The sequence below is a fragment of the Coregonus clupeaformis genome, chromosome 16 (assembly GCF_020615455.1).
Source record: "Coregonus clupeaformis isolate EN_2021a chromosome 16, ASM2061545v1, whole genome shotgun sequence".
Lineage (NCBI taxonomy): Eukaryota > Metazoa > Chordata > Actinopteri > Salmoniformes > Salmonidae > Coregonus > Coregonus clupeaformis.
Genome location: NC_059207.1, coordinates 40378948 through 40398854, shown reverse-complemented (window position 1 = coordinate 40398854; position 19907 = coordinate 40378948). Strand labels below are relative to the sequence as shown.

At 44.9% G+C, this 19907-nt stretch overlaps 1 protein-coding gene across 4 annotated transcripts in view; it reads right to left on the bottom strand.

Moving 5' to 3' along the window:
• LOC121584738 (citron rho-interacting kinase) overlaps positions 1–19907 on the bottom strand; it is a 116394-nt gene that overhangs the window by 47971 nt on the left and 48516 nt on the right. For 2 of the 4 annotated variants that reach the window (XM_041900811.2, XM_041900813.2), the window contains exons 16-28: positions 19315–19512; positions 17622–17815; positions 17408–17543; positions 17218–17322; positions 16900–17040; positions 12303–12425; positions 11882–12101; positions 11492–11662; positions 3083–3268; positions 2756–2936; positions 2242–2330; positions 1217–1321; positions 885–1054 (exon numbers count right to left, since the gene is read on the bottom strand). In XM_041900811.2, the coding sequence (XP_041756745.1) occupies positions 885–1054; positions 1217–1321; positions 2242–2330; positions 2756–2936; positions 3083–3268; positions 11492–11662; positions 11882–12101; positions 12303–12425; positions 16900–17040; positions 17218–17322; positions 17408–17543; positions 17622–17815; positions 19315–19512 (2019 nt within the window). The remainder of the gene's footprint in view (positions 1–884; positions 1055–1216; positions 1322–2241; positions 2331–2755; positions 2937–3082; positions 3269–11491; positions 11663–11881; positions 12102–12302; positions 12426–16899; positions 17041–17217; positions 17323–17407; positions 17544–17621; positions 17816–19314; positions 19513–19907) is intronic. The other 2 variants (XM_041900812.2, XM_041900814.2) reach the window with 1 other exon arrangement.

Below are 19907 nucleotides of genomic sequence, written 5' to 3'. Positions count from 1 at the left end.
AGAGAGAGAGAGAGAGAGAGAGAGAGAGAGAGAGAGAGAGAGAGAGAGAGAGAGAGAGAGAGAGAGAGAGAGAGAGAGAGAGAGAGAGAGAGAGAGAGAGAGAGAGAGAGAGAGAGAGAGAGAGAGAGAGAGAGAGAGAGAGAGAGAGAGAGAGAGAGAGAGAGAGAGAGAGAGAGAGAGAGAGAGAGAGAGAGAGAGAGAGAGAGAGAGAGAGAGAGAGAGAGAGAGAGAGAGAGAGAGAGAGGACAATTAACAACACATATAATAGACATCAGAGGTTGCTCATAAAACTTTACAACTGCAGTAAATTTACCACCAGATATATATTTTTAAACCAATCAAAAATAATTCATTAAGATTTAATGGATGCATGCATCATACTCATCACAAGTATGCTGCATTAAAGAAAAAAACGGATGGTAAATGTACTGTGGTGGTAAAGTATTATGAATAAACCCCACACAGTAAAAATGATGTTTTAACCCTTGATGAGTCAGACCTGAGGCAGCTAGACAGAGCAAATACCTTAGAAGACAATAGCCAAGGAAAACAAGGGCCTATATATCCACCTGGCAGCCCTGACATCAATGACATGTTTTGGCTGAGGCTATTGTTAGGGTTGAACTGGGATGTGGACATGAAGCTAGGGTTAGAGTTAGGGTTGTGCCTATGGTTAGGGTTGAAACGTGGATGTGGACATGAAGCTAGGGTTAGAGTTAGGGTTGTGCCTATGGTTAGGGTTGAAACGTGGATGTGGACATGAAGCTAGGGTTAGAGTTAAGGCTACAGGTAGGTTTAGGGCTAGGTTTAGGGTTGGTTGAGTGTGTTTGTGTGTATTAGTAAGTAATTATACTAATTTAACTCCACAGTACTGTGGTACTCACTGCGTCTGCCTCAGCCTTCTCCCGGGATGCTCGCCCCCCTACCACCACAGACTCCAGCACGGCCACCCAGCGCTGCTTGTCTGGGAAACTGGGAGCCATGAAGTACAAAGTCTGTCCGGGCCAGCACGAGGTGTGGGGGTAGGACTCCAGTTTTAGCACATACTGCACATCTACACACACACCACAACACAGTGAGGGAACAAGGAGACAGTCCATTCCTAAGCAGATCATGATACTAATAAGTAAAGCGCTAATTATAACCAGTTGAGGCACTATCCTAGCTCACCCACTGTGGTAGGGCTTTGCTATGAGTGTGAGTAAGTTTGGTGTACCTGACTTGGCGGTGTTGGGCAGCTCAGACGCCCCTACAGCACCGTGCACCATCACCTCTCCATCAGACAGACACAGCTCAAACTCCTCCAGCGGCTTCACTGACTCTGAACAACACAAACAGAGGGAAATAAAAATGTACCGAAAACTACACAGACCAAAATGCACCAACTGGCAGCAATGAAGAACACTGTTAGCCCAGCGGAATAAGAATGTATTGTTTTGAAAAATACAACTTGGAGTTCAACCTACAGTGGGCTCCAAAAGTATTGGGATAGTCACCATTTTTGTTGTTGTTTTGTCTCTGTACTCCAGCACTTTGGATTTGAAATTATACAATGACTATGAGGTTAAAGTGCAGATTGTCAGCTTTCATTTGAGGGTATTTTCATCCATATCAGGTGAACTGTTTATGAATTACAACACTATTTGTACATAGTCCCCCCCATTATAGGGGACCAAAAGTGTTGGGACAAATTCACTTATATGTGTATTAAAGTAGTCAAAAGTTTAGTATTTGGTCCCATATTCTTAGCACGCAATGATCCTCTGTAGCTCAGCTGGTAGAGCACGGCGCTTGTAACGCCAAGGTAGTGGGTTCGATCCCCGGGACCACCCATACACAAAAAAAATGTATGCACGCATGACTGTAAGTCGCTTTGGATAAAAGCGTCTGCTAAATGGCATATCATATCATATCATCATTACATTTGCTGTTTGTTTTGGTTGTGTTTCAGATTATTTTGTGCCCAATAGAAATGAATGGTAAATAATGTATTGTGTCATTTTGGAGTCACTTTTATTGTAAATAAGAACATAATATGTTTCTAAACACTCCTACATTAATGTGGATGCTACCATTATTACGGAAAGTCCTGAATGAATTGTGAATAATGATGAATGAGAAACGTCTCACTATTACAATAACTTGGGAGGTTAGCATTTTTGTGTCACTGTCCCAATTCTTTTGGAGCTCACTGTATTTTATAATCATAATTTTACTATAGAAAAATTAAAGGAGTAAGACCTTCTCTGGGCTCTGTTTCGTAGATGGTCACCTTGGTCCCATCCAGCACCACATACTTCCTCTCCCAGCCCTGGCCACGCTTCCCATTCCTGCAGAACACACACATGTTTGTCACTGGGCCAGCAGCATAGACTACCACAGAGTCAGACAATCAATATCTGGGACAGATGAGCATAATACATTTTATATTTAGCAGACGCTCTTATCCAGAGCGACTTACAGTTAGTGAGTGCATACATTTTCATACTGGCCCCCCGTGGGAAACGAACCCACAACCCAAGCGCCATGCTCTACCAACTGAGCTACAGGAGGCCCTAATACTGTAGTCTACAACTATACTTTAGCACTAGAGAGCCATCTCAGATCATATCAAATACAGTATGAGGGTCTAAATTGGTCAAACTTGAAGGGCAAGCAGACAGGCAGTGTTGATCTATAGTATAGTGCTATTAGTCAAATCTGTTTCACAGTAATAGAGGGTATGAAGTCCACACACCAGAGTTACCAGACCCACCTGGGCTGTTTCATCCAGCCTTCCAGGCGAACATGTCCGCTGGCCTCTTTGAGCTGCAGGCCAGGAGAACTGCCTTTGTCCCGGCACAGTCCCTCAGCCATATGCAAGGCACATTCTCCAGGCATGCCGCACGTGGCAGGTAGACAGGGGGAGCATTTTGGATGGCACAAAGCGTGACATTCTGAAGGAGAGAAGAACACACTTTAAAACAAGGACTGCCAGAAACACAATACTGTACAGGCTACCCTTCTGAAAAAGCCTTGCTCCACAGAAATGTGCCATGCCTAGTTAACGTGATGGAGAGTGGAAGGTTGGAACATAACATACCGATACAGGTGGCTGCCTGACGACCGAAGTGCACGGTATCCAGGCACACAGTACACTTGGCAGCCCTCATGTTGAGTCCCACAGTGAAGCGGTGAGCGGTGTTGTGGTGAATGCTCTCCCTCTGCCTCCCCCTCTCCCTCTCCCTCTCCCTGTCTCTCTGACTGTCCTGCATGCGAAGGCCATACTCTGAACACAGCCAGGGAAGACAGTGAGTAGGGAAAGTAACCATAGCAACCATAATGATCATTTATCCCAAAAATATGCCATGTCAGCTGTGCAAGTGAGGCAACGAAAAGGAAGCATCACCAACATAATGTTAATGTTAAAGGTAAGAGGATCTGAAATAAAAAGGTAAATAATATTAATCCCACCCTCCACCTGTGATCAGTTCATGACTGGAACTTAACACATGCATCCAGGATTCTTCTCATTGAGGGAATTGGATTGATATGTTCCAAGCTGAAAAGAAAACACCCCTGTGTATGTATGGTGTGCTGGTCTGGGTTGGGTTGCAGTGGTTCAAGATGCAGGGCAGATAGCTGTGTGAGGGTCAATGGATTGGAGTGTAGGCCAACAGAAGTAAAGGAAATTGCTTCAGATTTCCAAAGCTGTGCACTTAGAGGGTGAAAAGTTTAGCTCAACAACAGTGAACTATGTATGTAAATGTTTTCCGTCTCATCTATCCAAGAAGAATACAGACACACAAACGGTATGTTACAAACAAATAATGGCTTCTTAACATGATAGGGGGATTTTATGTTAGCTGGTTTGAATTAAATTTCTACAATGATTTACCTGACAGCAGCCAGAAATTAGCATTGATACAATATTCCAACATGGTGGTAGACAACCCTTTTACTATAAGCTACCAAGAAACATTCTTTATGATTTATGTATGCAGAGACATGTAAAGTTAATTTTGATGAACATACTCATTCATTGAAGTGAACACCAACTTCAGAGCTTGAATAATTCAGTAAAGGGGCATTACTGGAAAGCGGAAGCTCCAATACCAGCATTAAAAACCCAAACTTAGCATACCATACTTTTAAATATATTTTGTACATTTTAGTAATTTAGCAGACGCTCTTATCCAGAGCAATTAGGGGCAAAAGTGCTTTGCTCAAAGGCACATCAAATCTAGGATTTGAACCAGCAACCTTTCAGTTACTGGCCCAAAGCTCTAACCGCTATGCTACCTGCCACCCTAAAGATCTGCCATTTTATCCTAGTGCAGAGCTTTTCAAATCTGGCCCATTCGGAGAGTGGTAAAGGGGTAAAAGAGATGGGGATAGCAAACCGAGGGCTCCATGAGTTAGGAGAACTTACTTTCAAAAGTGACCCTCCTTCTCTCTGTTGAGTGTGAGAAAAAAGGACAAAGGTCTAAGGCATTAGGAGGAAGATGAATATTTGCAGGATGGTAGTGGCCATCAGGAAAGCTTGCCTGCGTGCTTTTACAGTTCCAAGTATCTTGATTATATACTGCATTATATGGCAATATGGAAGCCCACATAGAGGTCTCATCTGGTGGTGTGTGTAAGGTCTTTCTACAAATAATGGGGCCAATGTGTGACATTGGGATAAACATTTCTATATGGTTTGCAACTAAAATAAAAAGGATACAGTGCATTCGAAAAGTATTCAGACCCCTTCCCTTTTTCCACATTGTTACGTTACAGCCTTATTCTAAAATTGATTCAATAAAAAAAAAATCTCATCAATTTACACACAATACCCCATAGTGACAAAGTGAAAACAAGTTTTTGCAAATGTATTACAAATAAAAATCTGAAATACTTTATTTACATAAGTATTCAGACCCTTTGCTATTAGCCTCGAAATTGAGCTCAGGTGTATCCTGTTTCCATTGATCATCCTTGAGATGTTTCTACAACTTGATTGGAGTCTACCTGTGGTAAATTAAATTGATTGGACATTATTTGGAAAGGCACACACCTGTCTATATAAGGTCCCACAATTGACAGTACATGTCAGAGCAAAATCCAAGCCATGAGGTCGAAGGAATTGTCCGTAGAGCTCCGAGACAGGATTGTGTCGAGGCACAGATCTAGGGAAGGGTACCAAAACATTTCTGCAGCATTGAAAGTCCCCAAGAACACAGTGGCCTCCATCATTCTTAAATGGAAGAAGTTTGGAACCACCAAGACTCTTCCTAGAGCTGGCCACCCGGCCAAACTGAGCAATTGGGGGAGAAGGGCCTTGGTCAGGGAGGTGACTAAGAACCTGACGGTCACTCTGACAGAGCTCCAGAGTTCCTCTGTGGAGATGGGAGAACCTTCCAGAAGGACAACCATCTCTGCAGCACTCCACCAATCAGGCCTTTATGGTAGAGTGGCCAGACGGAAGCCACTCCTCAGTAAAAGGCACATGACAGCCCGCTTGGAGTTTGCCAAAAGGCACCTAAAGGACTCTCAGACCAAGAGATACAAGATTCTCTGGTCTGATGAAACCAAGATTGAACTCTTTGGCCTGAATGCCAAGCGTCACGTCTGGAGGAAACCTGGCACCATCCCTACGGTGAAGCACGGTGGTGGCAGCATCATGCTGTGGGGATGTTTTTCAATGACAGGGACTGGGAGACTAGTCAGGATCGAGGGAAAGATGAACGGAGAAAAGTACAGAGAGATCCTTGATGAAAACCTGCTCCAGAGTGCTCAGGATCTCAGACTGGAGTGAAGGTTCACCTTCCAACAGGACAATGACCCTAAGCACACAGCCAAGACAACGCAGGAGTGGCTTCGGGACAAGTCTCTGAATATCCTTGAGTGGCCCAGCCTGAGCCCGGACTTGAACCTGATCGTACATCTCTGGAGAGACCTGAAAATAGTTGTGCAGTGACGCTGCCCATCCAACCTGACAGTGCTTGAGAGGATCTGCAGAGAAGAATGGGAGAAACTCCCCAAATACAGGCCAAGCTTGTAGCGTCATACTCGAGGCTGTAATTGCTGTCAAAGGTGCTTAAACAAAGTACTGAGTAAAGGGTCTGAAACAAAGCGGAAGTGGCCACATCTCTCACAAAAATGTATAAAAAATGCAATCACACCGATAATTATAAGGGAGCAGTAGAACTTATACATTGGCTACAATAATTACAAGGACTTTTTAAACACCAAATTGAAGAAATGTCTGATTTTCCAGGTAGGCCTATTCCAGTAGTGGTGTAAAGTACTTTAAAGTACTACTTAAGTGTTTTTTGTTTTTTTTTGGGGGGGGTATCTGTACTTTACTATTTATCTTTTTGACAACTTTTACTTTTACTTCACTACATTCCTAAAGAAAATAATGTTATTTTTACTCCATACATTTTCCCTGAAACACACAAATATTTCATTACCAGGTAATATTGTGAATAAGACCACTAGGCTATGTACTTTTTTTGTCATTATATCCACAATAATTAATAGGAATAGCATTGGGTGTTGCGCAATAGTCTATCCTACACAATTGCGCACAGTTGACTCGGTGTCCAATCCGAAGCGAAAAAACATATGAAAACATGAACACATTACCTTGATGCTTTTTCTGTTAAATCTAACAACACCCTGCTGTAAATCAAGCAGACAACACCAGATGATCATCCTCAATTCGCTAGGGATATTAGATCCAATGTGGAGCCAGGCACAACTATCTTCATGAATGAGACACCAAAATATTCTGGACATTCCTCGCGAACAACTTTTTTTCCAGTACTTGGGCTGTTGTTGCATTGAATGCGAAATCACAACAGCTGTTTGTCACTTGACTGTCATTTAGAAAATTCCTTCCTAGATCAGATGATGTGTGAAGATATCACGGTGTATCTAATCAGCTGGACACCAAACGCGCATCCAACAAGTATTATGCATAATTATTGAAAAATCACGTTAATGACAGTATCCATTTAGGTTTTAAGTGTTAAGGTAAGGTGACTCTTTCGGTTAGAAGCATTCAATTTTGCAATTGCATTAATTATTTGGGATTTGTGTGCCCATGAAAACTATTTTCACCCTGTAACATAAGGATACACAAACTGTTACATAGTTATGCTGCATTTCTGAGATCTCTATACAAAAAAATGTCAGAGCTAGATCCAGAATTCTTACAGGAACTTCAATGTCTAATTTAACTGATTAATGCTTAATATATGATATAACGACAACTAACGCTGCCATAAATGCAAGTACAGAAAAGTAATGTTTTATGTCACACGATTTTTGACAAATCCATCAAGACACCAACCATTATAAAGGCTTAAACATAGGTTTTAAATCAACTCGTGAATTTTATTTAATAATTTTATTGAACCAACGAATTACTATGAGAATAAATATCACTGAATGACAGAAATATTGGAATAAAGTAGGCTAACGCAATTGAAGGCAACAAATTGTTGCTTACTGAAACACCCAAAGTCATCCAATTGTTATAATAGGATTTGAAGCAATAGCCTACCCGCAGTGGTCAACTATTTCAGCACCGTTTCGCCCTGCTTTGAGACAAGCATGGGGACTGGTCTTGATAAATCAATCAGATTTTTATTTTCACTGAATCTCCGTTTGGGTATTGCTTAGCCTACACTTAGGGTGTGGAAATGTTAGGATTTGTAAGGGTTGGTGTGGTGTGTGACCCAGGTGCGGTGCAGCATAGACAGTAGGCAGTAGGCAGAGATGGTGAAACAAGGATCTTTACTGGTGGTCCAAAAACAAGGATACAAAATAATGGACTTGTCACGAAAAAATAAAGGAGGAGCAAATTGGTCTCCAAAAACAGGCTGACAGCAAACATACGAAATACTAACTACGAGTCTTCCAGAACCTGGATGCGAACTGAGGACCCCAATCCGACACCACATCTTGAACCGGAACCTGGTGAAGAAAAACGCCCACCTGGCCAGGCGCGAGTTGAGCCTCTTGGCCCCCTGAATGTAGGCTAAGTTCTTATGGTCAGCTCCCACCGCAATGTCTGAAGCATCCACCTCCACAATGAATGGCAGGGACAGATCAGGATGCCCTAGGACCGGGGCCGATGTAAAGCGTCGCTTAAGCACATCAAATGCGTTCCCCGCTTCCGGGGTCCAGGCGAAGGAGCGCACGCTTGTCTGGGTGAGGGCTGTCAGGGGAGCGGATAGGGAGCTAAAATTGCAAATAAATCACCTATAAAAATTAGAGAACCATAAAAACCGTTGTAGTTGCTTGAGGGATGAGGGCTGGGGCCAATCCAGTACTGCGCTGACCTTGGCTGGGTCCATCCGTAGGTCCCACTGGGTGACGATGAACCCCGGGAAGGAGACTGTCTCTGTGTGGAACACGCACTTCTCCGCCTTGACGTAGAGCTGGTGATGGAGAAGGCGTTGGAGGACCTGACGAACGTGCTGCTGGTGTTCACTCATGTCCTTAGAAAATATTAGGATGTCATCCAAATACACGAAGACGCTGTAGTCGAGGAGGTCCCGGAGCACGTCATTGACCAACGCCTGGAATACAGTACTTTGGCTAGACCGAATGGCATGACTTGGTACTCGTAATGCCCACTGGGTGTGTTAAAAGCCGTCTTCCACTCGTCCCCCTCCCGAATCCTCACAAGGTTGTAGGTATTTCGTAAGGCCAGCTTGGTGAAGACCCGGGCTCCCTGCAATGACTCGAATGCCGTCGTCATCAGGGGGAGTGGGTAGCGGTTCTTAACCGTGATGTTGTTGAGCGCCCGGTAACCGCTGCCCACCGTCCTTTTTCCCCACGAAGAAAAAGCCCGCGCCAGCGGGTGATGTAGAGGAACGGATGTGACCCTCGACGAGTGCCTCGTCGATATACTCCCTCATGGCCAGCATCTCTGGCCGGGACAAGGAAAACAATCGCCCTCGTGTGGGCATGGCGCCCGGCAAGAGATTGATAGCACAGTCGTATAGCCTGTGAGGAGGTAGGCCCTTGGCACGCCTCTTACTAAACACCTCCCCCAGATCCCAATACTCCCGGGGAATGCCTGCCAGGTCTGGGCCAGTGACGAAGTTTGTAGCCGCCGTCCTCCCGGTGGCAACCGCCGCTAGGGCGCTAGGCGGTTCGGAGCGCGGGACCTGGGGAAGAGGTGAGGATTGGTAGGTGGTCTGGGATGGTGTTTTGGGCTGATGAGTGGTTGGTGGAGACCAGAACAGGACGGAGAAGGAGCCTCCCTCCAGGATGAGCCGCCCCGTGGACCAGTCTATCCGGGGTTTGTGGACGAGGGGACACTCCGGAGAGTCCACAATGAAAAACGGATATCCTCCCATAGCCCCCCTCTCACCCGGACACGCACGGGGACAGTGCGCTGGGTGATGAAGCCCGACCACAACGGCCGGCCGTCCAGGCCCATGACCGGAACCGGCTTGTAGAGGGACAGTAACGGAACGCTCCACCTTTGGGCCAGCCCCGCGTCCATCAGATTTCCCGCGGCCCCCGACTCCACCAGTGCATGCGCCTGACGTGCAGCGCGGGCCCACTGAACCCTGAAGGGGAGAAAAGTCTGGAAGTCTCTGGGGTTGGGGTTTCGGTTCCGGCTCGCTAGCACCCCTCCCGATATTAGCGAGCCCTCCTGTTTCCCGGATTCTCCGGGCATGAGTCGCAGTGGTAGCCTGCCTGGCCGCAGTACAGGCAATGTCCCTGGCACAGACGTCTCTGCTTCTCCATCCTGGACAAGCACGCCTTGCGTCATCCCTCTCTTGTGCGCCCTCTCACGATGCCGATTGTCTACCCACACCAAGAGGTTGATAAGGCCGTCCAGTCGCTCAGGCAGCTCCCTGAAGGAGAGTTCGTCCTTCATCCCCTCCGATAGCCACTGCGCGTAAAGGACGACCAGGGCGGCCTCCTCCCATCCTGCCTCTCGAGCCCGGGTCCGGAACTCCACGGAGTAGTCTGCCACTGAACGGTCACCCTGCCAACAGGCCGTGAGCCGCCTCCCGGCCTCGTGCCCCGACACCACCCAAGAGGTGTCGAACACCTTGCATAGCTCCCGGGGGAATTGGTAGTAGTCGGGGCACACCAGAGTTTGGTTCTTCCACTCCGCAGTAGCCCAGGAAAGGGCCCGACCCATCAACAGAGTGATAATGTAGGCCACCCGGCCCTGCTCAGTCGGGAAGGAGGAGGGTTGTATGCTGAATACCAGGGAACACTGGGTGAGGAATTCCCTGCAGCCCTCTGGACGTCCGTCATACCTCTCCGGAGGTGGTAAGCGGGGTTCCCGCAATGTCGCAGGCGAGACGACGCTGCCGCGGCTTCCGCTCCGCCGGCTGCCGGTGCTGGTCGGGTGTCCACCGAAAACAACAATGAAACAGGGAGAACACTTCTCAAGTACCTGTACATACGTCTCGCGATCAGACACTGATTAGTACTGTTTGGCATCGAGAACTAGCAGAGAAAACAGAGCAAGGGCACACAGGGAAGTGAGGGCATAAATACACAGGTGAACAAGTAGACACAGGTGACACCAATAGGATAATGATTAGTCCAGACTGTGAGTGAGGAGGTGCCTAAGGTTGTCGGAGGATGACACCTAGTGGGTCGCTCCGGAACTGCGACCCCCCTCCTGTAACAAGGATTATTTTGCTCTTCACTCGCAGTCGCTGTAAAATGCATTTTCGTTTTTCTTGGAATAGAAACACCATAATATAAATCAATTTAATTAAGCTACATTTCTAACAGTATAAACAGCACAACAAATACAATAATAATTTACAAACAAATTATAATCAATCCCATATAGTCTGTTCTAACAAAAAAAAAGTTTTAAAGTCTCCAGTACAGCCAATATTAAAAACAGTCAATTGCATTGGTGAACTCAATCGCTTTAGCCGACATGTTGTGGCTTATTCATTGTTTAATTATTCAAGGCTCCCTTTGTTATTTCGTTTTATAACTGGAATGCTTGACTGTTTTTAAAGACATGGATGACTTGAATGCTGTGTGATGACATGCACAAATGAATGAATGATTGATTGATATACTGTATATTGAAGTAGGCCTTTATGCCAATAAGTATGTTACGCCAAAACAGCTACAGTAAACAGGACTCTTAGGCCTACAGCTCCATGTCATTTCAATAACTTAGCTTCTCAAAGATGCCCTCTGGTGGTTGAACTAGCATTGATGGCAACAATGGCTGACAGTAAAATACTGACTTCATGCACTCAAACGTGCCATACCATTCTGCGTCACCCCGCAAGCTGTGCTGCGGTATTACGCAACTTTTAAAGGAAGAACCACTGTAGCTATGATCCCCCCTTATATCTTAATGTAATGACATGAAGAAAAATTGCAGATTATTATCAATGATTTACCATCAGCTGTAACAAGTTGTTCAGTGTAGGAAATCCTCACTGGTACCCTAGTTTATAGAAAGATCCATAAACACTCCCATGTCCCCTATTTCTCCAGGAGAACTCACCCTCGGGGGTGGCAGCCTCCTTCCTGCGGCCAGAGTTCGAGGTAGCCAGCAGGTTGCTTGGGCCCTGCTGGTGCTCAGGAGACTTCACCATGGCAGACATCATAATCTGCTGCCGCGTTGTGCCAGGGGTGGCAGGGGTACCACCATGGTCCACAGGCTTGTACTGGACTGCTGGATGTGTGTATATGTGTGAGTGAGAGAGAGAGACACACACACACAGAGAGAGAGATAGAGAGAGAGAGGAATCATAAAGGGAAAGTCCCTAGGGAGAGGTGTTTGGACATGGTATGAGTTTGATGTGCTGCTTGTTGTGAGATAGCATGTGCTGGACTACAGCAGTGGTCTTCAGTGGCATTATTTCCTGTTTATTTGAGATGACAGTGTCCTCACCCTCCTCTCGTAAGGAGCGCAGCTCTAGTCTCATCTTCTGCAGTGCATCCTCCAGCTCAGAGCAGCGGGAGCGCTCCTTGTCCAGGGCCACTTTTATGTCACTGTACTGCAGGGGCACCGGCTGCATGGAGGGTGTGGGAGACACCTGCTGGGGCACCTGGGACTGGGCCTGGGCTGCCATGGCAGCCAGCAGGTCCTCTCTGCGCCGCCCAAATAGACCCTGGGACAAACACACACACACACAAACACACAAACACACACACACGCACACAACTGTCACTGACAAACATTCTGAGAAAAGATTGGGGGTAAAATGGAAAGGTCCATAGCAAACGCTAGTTAAAGGTGCTCTAGAAATGGTAATGTGTGTATTCATGTACTCTGTGTCACTGTACCTGTATTGTGAGCTGTCCAGTCTCACCTTTTTCTTCTTGGAGCCCCCCTGGTCCACCCTGGCCTGGAGGAAGTCTATGAGTTTGGATTGCTGGGTGATGGTCCCCTCCAACTTCACTTTCTCATGGGAGTACACAGCCTGCAGGTGGAGCTGTGTACATTACTAAGGCATTGAATTTCTACTCATGTACCTCTGTGTGTGTGTTTGTGTGTGTGTGTGTGTGTGCACGCGCGTGCATGTTTGTGTTGTGCGTGCATTCGTGCAAGCGCGTGCATCAGTGTTAATTTTGGTACTTTTTTAGATTTAGTCTTGTCCTAGTCATTTTGACTAAAATATCATTAAGTCTTATTCACATTTTTGTCATTTGGAATAATGATTTACTCTAGTTATTCAAAATGACGAAAATAGTGGGCCATTTTATTCAACTAAATGACCTTTCTTTTTAGTCATATTTTAGTCACATCACATTTGATTTGCCTCATTAACCTATAGTAAACATAAATCACCGACTTCCATGTGCACAAACATACATAGCCTTGTCCCACAAACAGATTTTTCTGCTTAACATCCTATCGCATTATTCTCTTCCCAACAGCCAAATTGTCAGTAGAAAACATTACTCTGCAGCAGATAATAAATCACACCCCTTGAAAAGGGCTCCAGACAAATATTTTCCCCAGTGCCACCAACTTTTTCAGTGGCACCAGCCCATGATTTGGTCGCACCAAATTTTTGTTATCATTCACCTTATAAAGTAATTTGCAGTGCTTTAGACTGTGTAATAGACTAATGAGATGGTAGGCTATTCAATAAATACGTTGTTTTATCTAACATGTCCAAGCAGGAATGCCTGATTCAAGATATTTTGATGTGCAACCTAATCCAGTGATTGTCATGAATTGTGAGTTGACAATAGGGTATTGTGTTTGTTACATTTTACTGTTAAATAGGGCTCCAGAATTTTCAGAATTTTTTTGTTCAATAAAGATGAATTTACCTACATCTTTATGTGCACTAATATCATAGGCACATTTATTTTGGGGCTTATTCACCACGAGGAAGTGAAAGCTCTAAACACATTAGCTAGATCTCTAACACTAAATATAATACCCACTGCTAGTAGTCATATATTAATCTAACAGTAAATGTAATTTAAAGCCATATCAAATATATGGGTTGTAAAATACAGTAGTTGCTATTGAGCTCAATATTAAGAGATTACAAATAAAAAGTATACCCACAGAAAGCTGAGAACAACAGTAGTTGTTTCCATAGCTATGTATTTTCCGCAATAGAATTTTGAAATCGTATACAATTAGAAGCCTTATTTCTCTCTCCCGGAGCGCACATCAAGTGGCTCGCTCATCACAGCACTTTACTGTTTGACCAAAATCATGGTTTTAGCCGCCCCAAAAATATACGTTTTTAAACTTGTGAGTGAGGTGACCATGTAATGAATGTTCAATGCACACGCGACCAATTACAAATGTTACCCAAGTCAAAGGGTTGTAAAATGCCACTTAATGGTTGCAGTCTGGAGCCCTGCCCTTACACAAAAAGATTGCAGTTTTGAAACTGCAGTAAAAGTGCAGTAACTTCAGTCGACTGTGGTATTTTGGACGCAGTAATTGAAGATATTAACTGCAGTGTACTGCAGTTGAACTGCAGTTATACTGCACTCTAACTGCAGTTACACTGAAATCATTGCAGTAAAAAAAACAGTGTTATTTTGGCCAGAGTATTTGCTGCATACTGCAGTTATCATGCACTCTAACTGCAGTTATATTGCAGTGTACTGCAGTTATACTGCACTCTGACTGCAATCTTTTTTCGTAAGGGTGCCCCTTTGACATACTGTAGCTATATTGTAATCAAAGTTGTGTCAATAGTAGTGGTCTGATAGGTTGCATCAAACTACTTGCTAAAATGATCAATCTGTTATTAGCCTACCTGAGAGTATACAGTGCCTTCAGAAAATATTCATACCCCTTGATTTATTCCTTATACTTATACATTTTTTTGTGTGAATTCAAGATGGATGAAATCGATTTTTTTTCTCACCAATCTACACATAATACCCCATAATGACAAAATGAAAACATATTTTTTGACATTTTTGCTGATTTATTGAAAATTAAATACAGAAATAATTAATTTACATAAGTATTCATACCCCTGAGTCAATACATGTTAGAATCACCTTTGGCAGCGATTACAGCTGTGAGTCTTTCTGGGTAAGTCTCTAAGAGCTTTGCACACCTGGATTGTACAATATTTGCACATTATTCTTTAAAGAATTCTTCAAGCGCCATCAAGTTGGTTGTTGATCAGTGCTAGACAGCCATTTTCAAGTCTTGCCATAGATTCTCAAGCCGGTTTAAGTCTAAACTGTAACTAGGCCACTCAAGAACATTCAACGTCATCTTGGTAAGCAACTCCATTTTAATTGAACTAGACATTGTAGAGTCTTCTGATGACAATGGTGGGGAAGAAACGGTGTCATTGTCACGGAAGAAGTTGACAGAGTTTTGAAATCAGTGGAATGCCCGGTGGAAGCAGAGAGATGATTGCCAATGTGGAGAGAGTCCAAAAAGACAACACAGAAAGAAGGCTGTTGTATAAAACACCTGTCTCCGGATGACATCTTCAAACTAAGGGCAACCATGGCATCCATGATAGAGGGAGAAGCATTCATCCATGTATACGCCAATGTGGAGAGAGTCCAAAAAGACAACACAGAAAGAAGGCTGTTGTATAAAACACCTGTCTCCGGATGACATCTTCAAACTAAGGGCAACCATGGCATCCATGATAGAGGGAGAAGCATTCATCCATGTATACGGGTAAGAGTCTAGCTACATTTTCAGATATTATACGTTTCTAATTTTGTCAAAATATCGTTTTCATTGCATGGTTAAAGTGTAATGTTAGCTAGCTAACGTTATCTGGCTGGCTCGCTAGTTAACGTTACGTGTATGATCTGTGTAGGAGCTCTAGAAAGAGGCCCAAGTCCCTGAGTTGAATTTCCGAGTTGGATGACCATTCAAATCGATTTTTCCCAGTCAAAGTTTGTTTTTTCCGAGTTCCCAGTTGTTTTGAACGCGGCATTAGAATTGGGATTATGGTTAATTGTTTAGCTAGCTAGCTACATGTCTAAACAACACACTCCACTATGCAAGTAACCACTTCACTGTACCATTTACACCTTCTGTATCCTGTGCATGTGACAAATAAACTTAGATTTTATTTGATATAGTGTGTGTTTACCAGAGACGATAATGTGAAGAACAACAAGACCTGCACCAAAATCAGATTAGGATATAGGCCAAGGACTAGATAAAGTACATTTTACTACTACGTTTTGCTACTACTTTCACCACTTTTAGTCTTGAAATCTTTGGTTGTTTACTACACTGTGAATCGTTAAAGAGATGGGTGGGGCTAAGGCTTAAGAGGGTGTGAACTATGCTGACTGGGTGTAGATAAAGAAAAGCTCTCCAATAGGTGTACCAGAACATTCATGGGCCATTTACTCAAAAGTGGGGTAACAAGTTTATCAACTTTCAAAGCAGAATTACTTTCTCATTGTTCCTCAACTGCAATGTATGATGTACCGTTTTCTTGCTCGGAGTCTCTACCTTTATCCAATGTAAAAAATATATATATATTCAAATGTTGCTACAGTGCATTCGGAAAGTATTCAGACCCCTTCCCTTTTTCCACATTTTGTTACGTTCCAGCCTTATTCTAAAATGGATTAAATAAAAAAATGTCCTCATCAATCTACACACAATACCCCATAATGACAAAGCAAAAACAGGTTTTTAGATTTTTGGGGGAATTTATTAAAAATGAAAAACAGAAATACCTTATTTACATAAGTATTCAGACCCTTTGCTATGAGACTCGAAATTGAGCTCGGGTGCATCCTGTTTCCATTGATCATCCTTGAGATGTTTCTACAACTTGATTGGAGTCCACCTATGGTAAATTCAATTGATTGGACATGATTTTTGGAAAGGCAGAACCTCCCAGAAGGACAACCATCTCTGCAGCACTCCACCAATCAGGCCTTTATGGTAGAGTGGCCAGACGGAAGCCACTCCTCAGTAAAAGGCACATGACAGCCCACTTGGAGTTTGCCAAAAGGCACATAAAGGACTCTCAGACCATGAAAAACAAGATTCTCTGGTCTGATGAAACCAAGATTGAACTCTTTGGCCTGAATGCCAGGTGTCACATCTGGAGGAAACCTGGCATCATCCCTACGGTGAAGCATGGTGGTGGCAGCATCATGCTGTGGGGATGTTTTTCAACGGCAGGGACTGGGAGACTAGTCAGGATCGAGGGAAAGATGAACGGACCAAAGTACAGAGAGATCCTTGATGAAAACCTGCTCCAGAGTGCTCAGGACCTCAGACTGAGGCGAAGGTTCACCTTCCAACAGGACAACAACCCTAAGCACACAGCCAAGACAACGCAGGAGTGGCTTCGGGACAAGTCTCTGAATGTCCTTGAGTGGCCCAGCCAGAGCCCGGACTTGAACCCGATCGAACATCTCTGTATGTGTGTGTGTGTGTGTGTGTGTGTGTGCTCATGCATGTGTGTGTGTGTGTGTGTGTACCTGGATGTTCTCCAGCTGGTACTCCAGGTCAGTCCTCTCAGTCTTCAGCAGGTCAGTTTGGTCCAGAGCGTCCTGCAGCCCCTGGGTTAGCCGGAAGATGTGGCTCTTCTGAACATCTAGCTGCTGCTGCAGGTTTCCTTGCTGGGGAGGGACACAAACAGTATAAACAGACATTCTGTGATATTTCACTTCTTATAAGACAAACAAACATACCCGGTTATAATAGAGGCCTTTTTATTAACAAGCCCAGGTATGTGACATTACATTATATTTATAACTCAAATATATCACGGGCAGAATAAGAAAAAAGTAGCCCACGTCATCCAGCAGCCTCTGCTTCAGCTCCCTCTCACTCTCCAGCTTCTGCTGCAGACTCCTGGTATTCATCTCCAGCATGGCATGCTTCTTCTCCAGGTCATTCAGCTAGAGGGACAGAGACAGGATGTACAGGTCTGCTTTAGACAGAGAGACAGACAGAGTGACAGACAAACAGACACATAAGGCTCACTGTGTCAGAGAGGCTCTCTGCTTTGAGTTTCTGGTCCTTGAGGGCCTGCTGCAGGGCCAGAATCTCAGCCTTGTGCTCTTTCACTGCCTGTTCAATAGACTGACGAGCCTCCGAGTTGCGCTGGTCCGCACGCAGCCTGAAGAGGAATAAGAGAGGGGACCATATGAGTGTGTGTGTGTGTGTGTTTGTGTGTGTGTATGTTTGTGTGTGTTACCTGTTCTGCTTCTCGTTGTCCAGCAGTCTCTGGATCTCCCTGGTCCTCCTCTCAGCCTGGTTCTTCTCGTCCTCCAGGGTTCCCCTCCAGGCATCCCATTGCCTCTCCTTCTCCAGCAGCTCATCATTCAGGGTCTCCAGCTCCAGGACCTGTTCCTCCAGCATGGTGCACGTGGTCTTCAGCGTCTCAATGTTCTAACACAGAACATGGAAAACATAGGAGCGGTTACATGAGAATAGAAGTCATGCTATTCAACTGTTCAACTGGTCTGTTCTAACAGACAACATGAACAACTCAGAGAGATTGCAGGAGATAAACTTACCTGAGACAACTATTTAAGGTACTTTTAATAGTGTTTTGTGGTCTTAATGATGACTGTTCTGAAGTCAGCCCTCTGAGTAATGCCAAACCAACGTCAGTAATGTCAGGAACATTGACATTCAATAGGTTGTGCTCCACAGTTAAAAGTAGATACAAGTAACTTTGAGAGTTTTATAGATAGGGCTCATACTGAGCTAGGTTTTTATGTTTCCTATTCCTCTGCTTGAGACAAACACTGGGATAAAAATATAGCTGCAGCAGCACCATGGTCCTCTGAAGTCCACACATCCAGGGCTGACACAACCTGGGAACGATGTGGATGACACATCCCTCCCACTCATGGTCGGATCCCTCTATGACTTCCATCCCTGGTTACACAACCACTAGCTAGGACAGAGAGACTGAGAGCTCTAGCTACTGAACGCCTACACACACCCCATCCTACAGGGGCAGCGCACAGCATCACATAGCCTCCTCTCCTCTCCTCTCCTCTCCTCTCCTCTCCTCTCCTCTCCTCTCCTCTCCTCTCCTCTCCTCTCCTCTCCTCTCCTCTCCTCTCCTCTCCTCTCCCTCTCCTCTCCCTCTCCTCTCCTCTCCCTCTCCTATCCCTCTCCTCTCCTCTCCCTCTCCTCTCTCCTCTCCTCTCCTCTCCTCTCCTCTCCTCCCACTCTCTCTTTCCTCTCTCCTCTCCTCTCTCTCACTCTCCTCTCTTCCCTCCCTCCCTCTCCTCTCTTCTCCTCTCTCTCTCCTCTCCTCTCTTCTCTTCTCATCCCTCCCTCCCTCCCTCCCTCCCTCCCTCCCTCCTCTCCTCTCCTCTCCTCTCCTCTCCTCTCCTCTCCTCTCCTCTCCTCTCCTCGATCCACTCACTGAGCGAGAGCTACATAACAAAAGAACAGTCAAGTATCTTCTGCCTGATTTATACTCTCCATTCAATCACATTAGCAAGTAAAGTGCATGTATGTGTGTATGTGTGCAAGTCTGTGTCACCTATAATTGATTGTTGAGGAGTATGGAGAGATGTGTGTGTGAGTTTGTGTGTTTGGGGGTATGTGAAATGAAATGTCTGTGTGAAAGAAAGAGGAAAATAGAGAGAGAGAGCTCTCTATTATCTTATTCTGTTAACATGATAGTGTGTATTTTCTGTACAGTACTATGTACATATGGTCGTGAGTGAGTGTGAGTGTATGTGTCACACCTAGGGTTGCAAAATTCCGTGAACATTCAATAAATTCCCTGGTTTTCCAGAAATTCTGGTTGGAGGGTACCGGATTTCCTGCTTTTTCCCTCGTGATTCCGGGATCTTTCAACCGAGATTTCGGGAAAACCAAGAAATATATTGAAAGTTCCCGGAATTTTGCAACCCTTGTCACACCTGTTTTTGGTTGTTGAGGTGCATCTCGCGGTCAGCCACCTCGTGGCGGAGGCGGTCCACATCCTGACCCAGCAGCAGGCGGTCCTCTGTCTCGTCCGTGGCCTCGTCCAGCTGCTTGGACAGGTAGAAGTTCTGACGGTTCAGTTCAGAGTTCTCCTTGGTCAGCTGGGTCAGCTGCTCCTCCAGGTCTGTGATCACCTGAAAGGAGGGAGGGAGACGTATTACATTAGGCTCATTACCAGCCTCTCCACAATATTATATCATTTGAATGTATAATACTGCAAGATGTATACTACTGCAGAATTGAGCTCAGGTGCATCCTGTTTCCATTGATCATCCTTGAGATGTTTCTACAACTTGATTGGAGTCCACCTGTGGTAAATTCAATTGATTGGATATAAGGTTGCACAGTTGACAGTGCATGTCAGAGCAAAAACCAAGCCATGAGGTCGAAGGAATTGTCCGTAGAGCTCCGAGACAGGATTGTGTTGAGGCACAGATCTGGGGAAGGGTACCAAAAAATGTCTGCAGCATTGAAGGTCCCCAAGAACACAGTGGCCTCCATCATTCTTAAATGGAAGAAGTTTGGAACC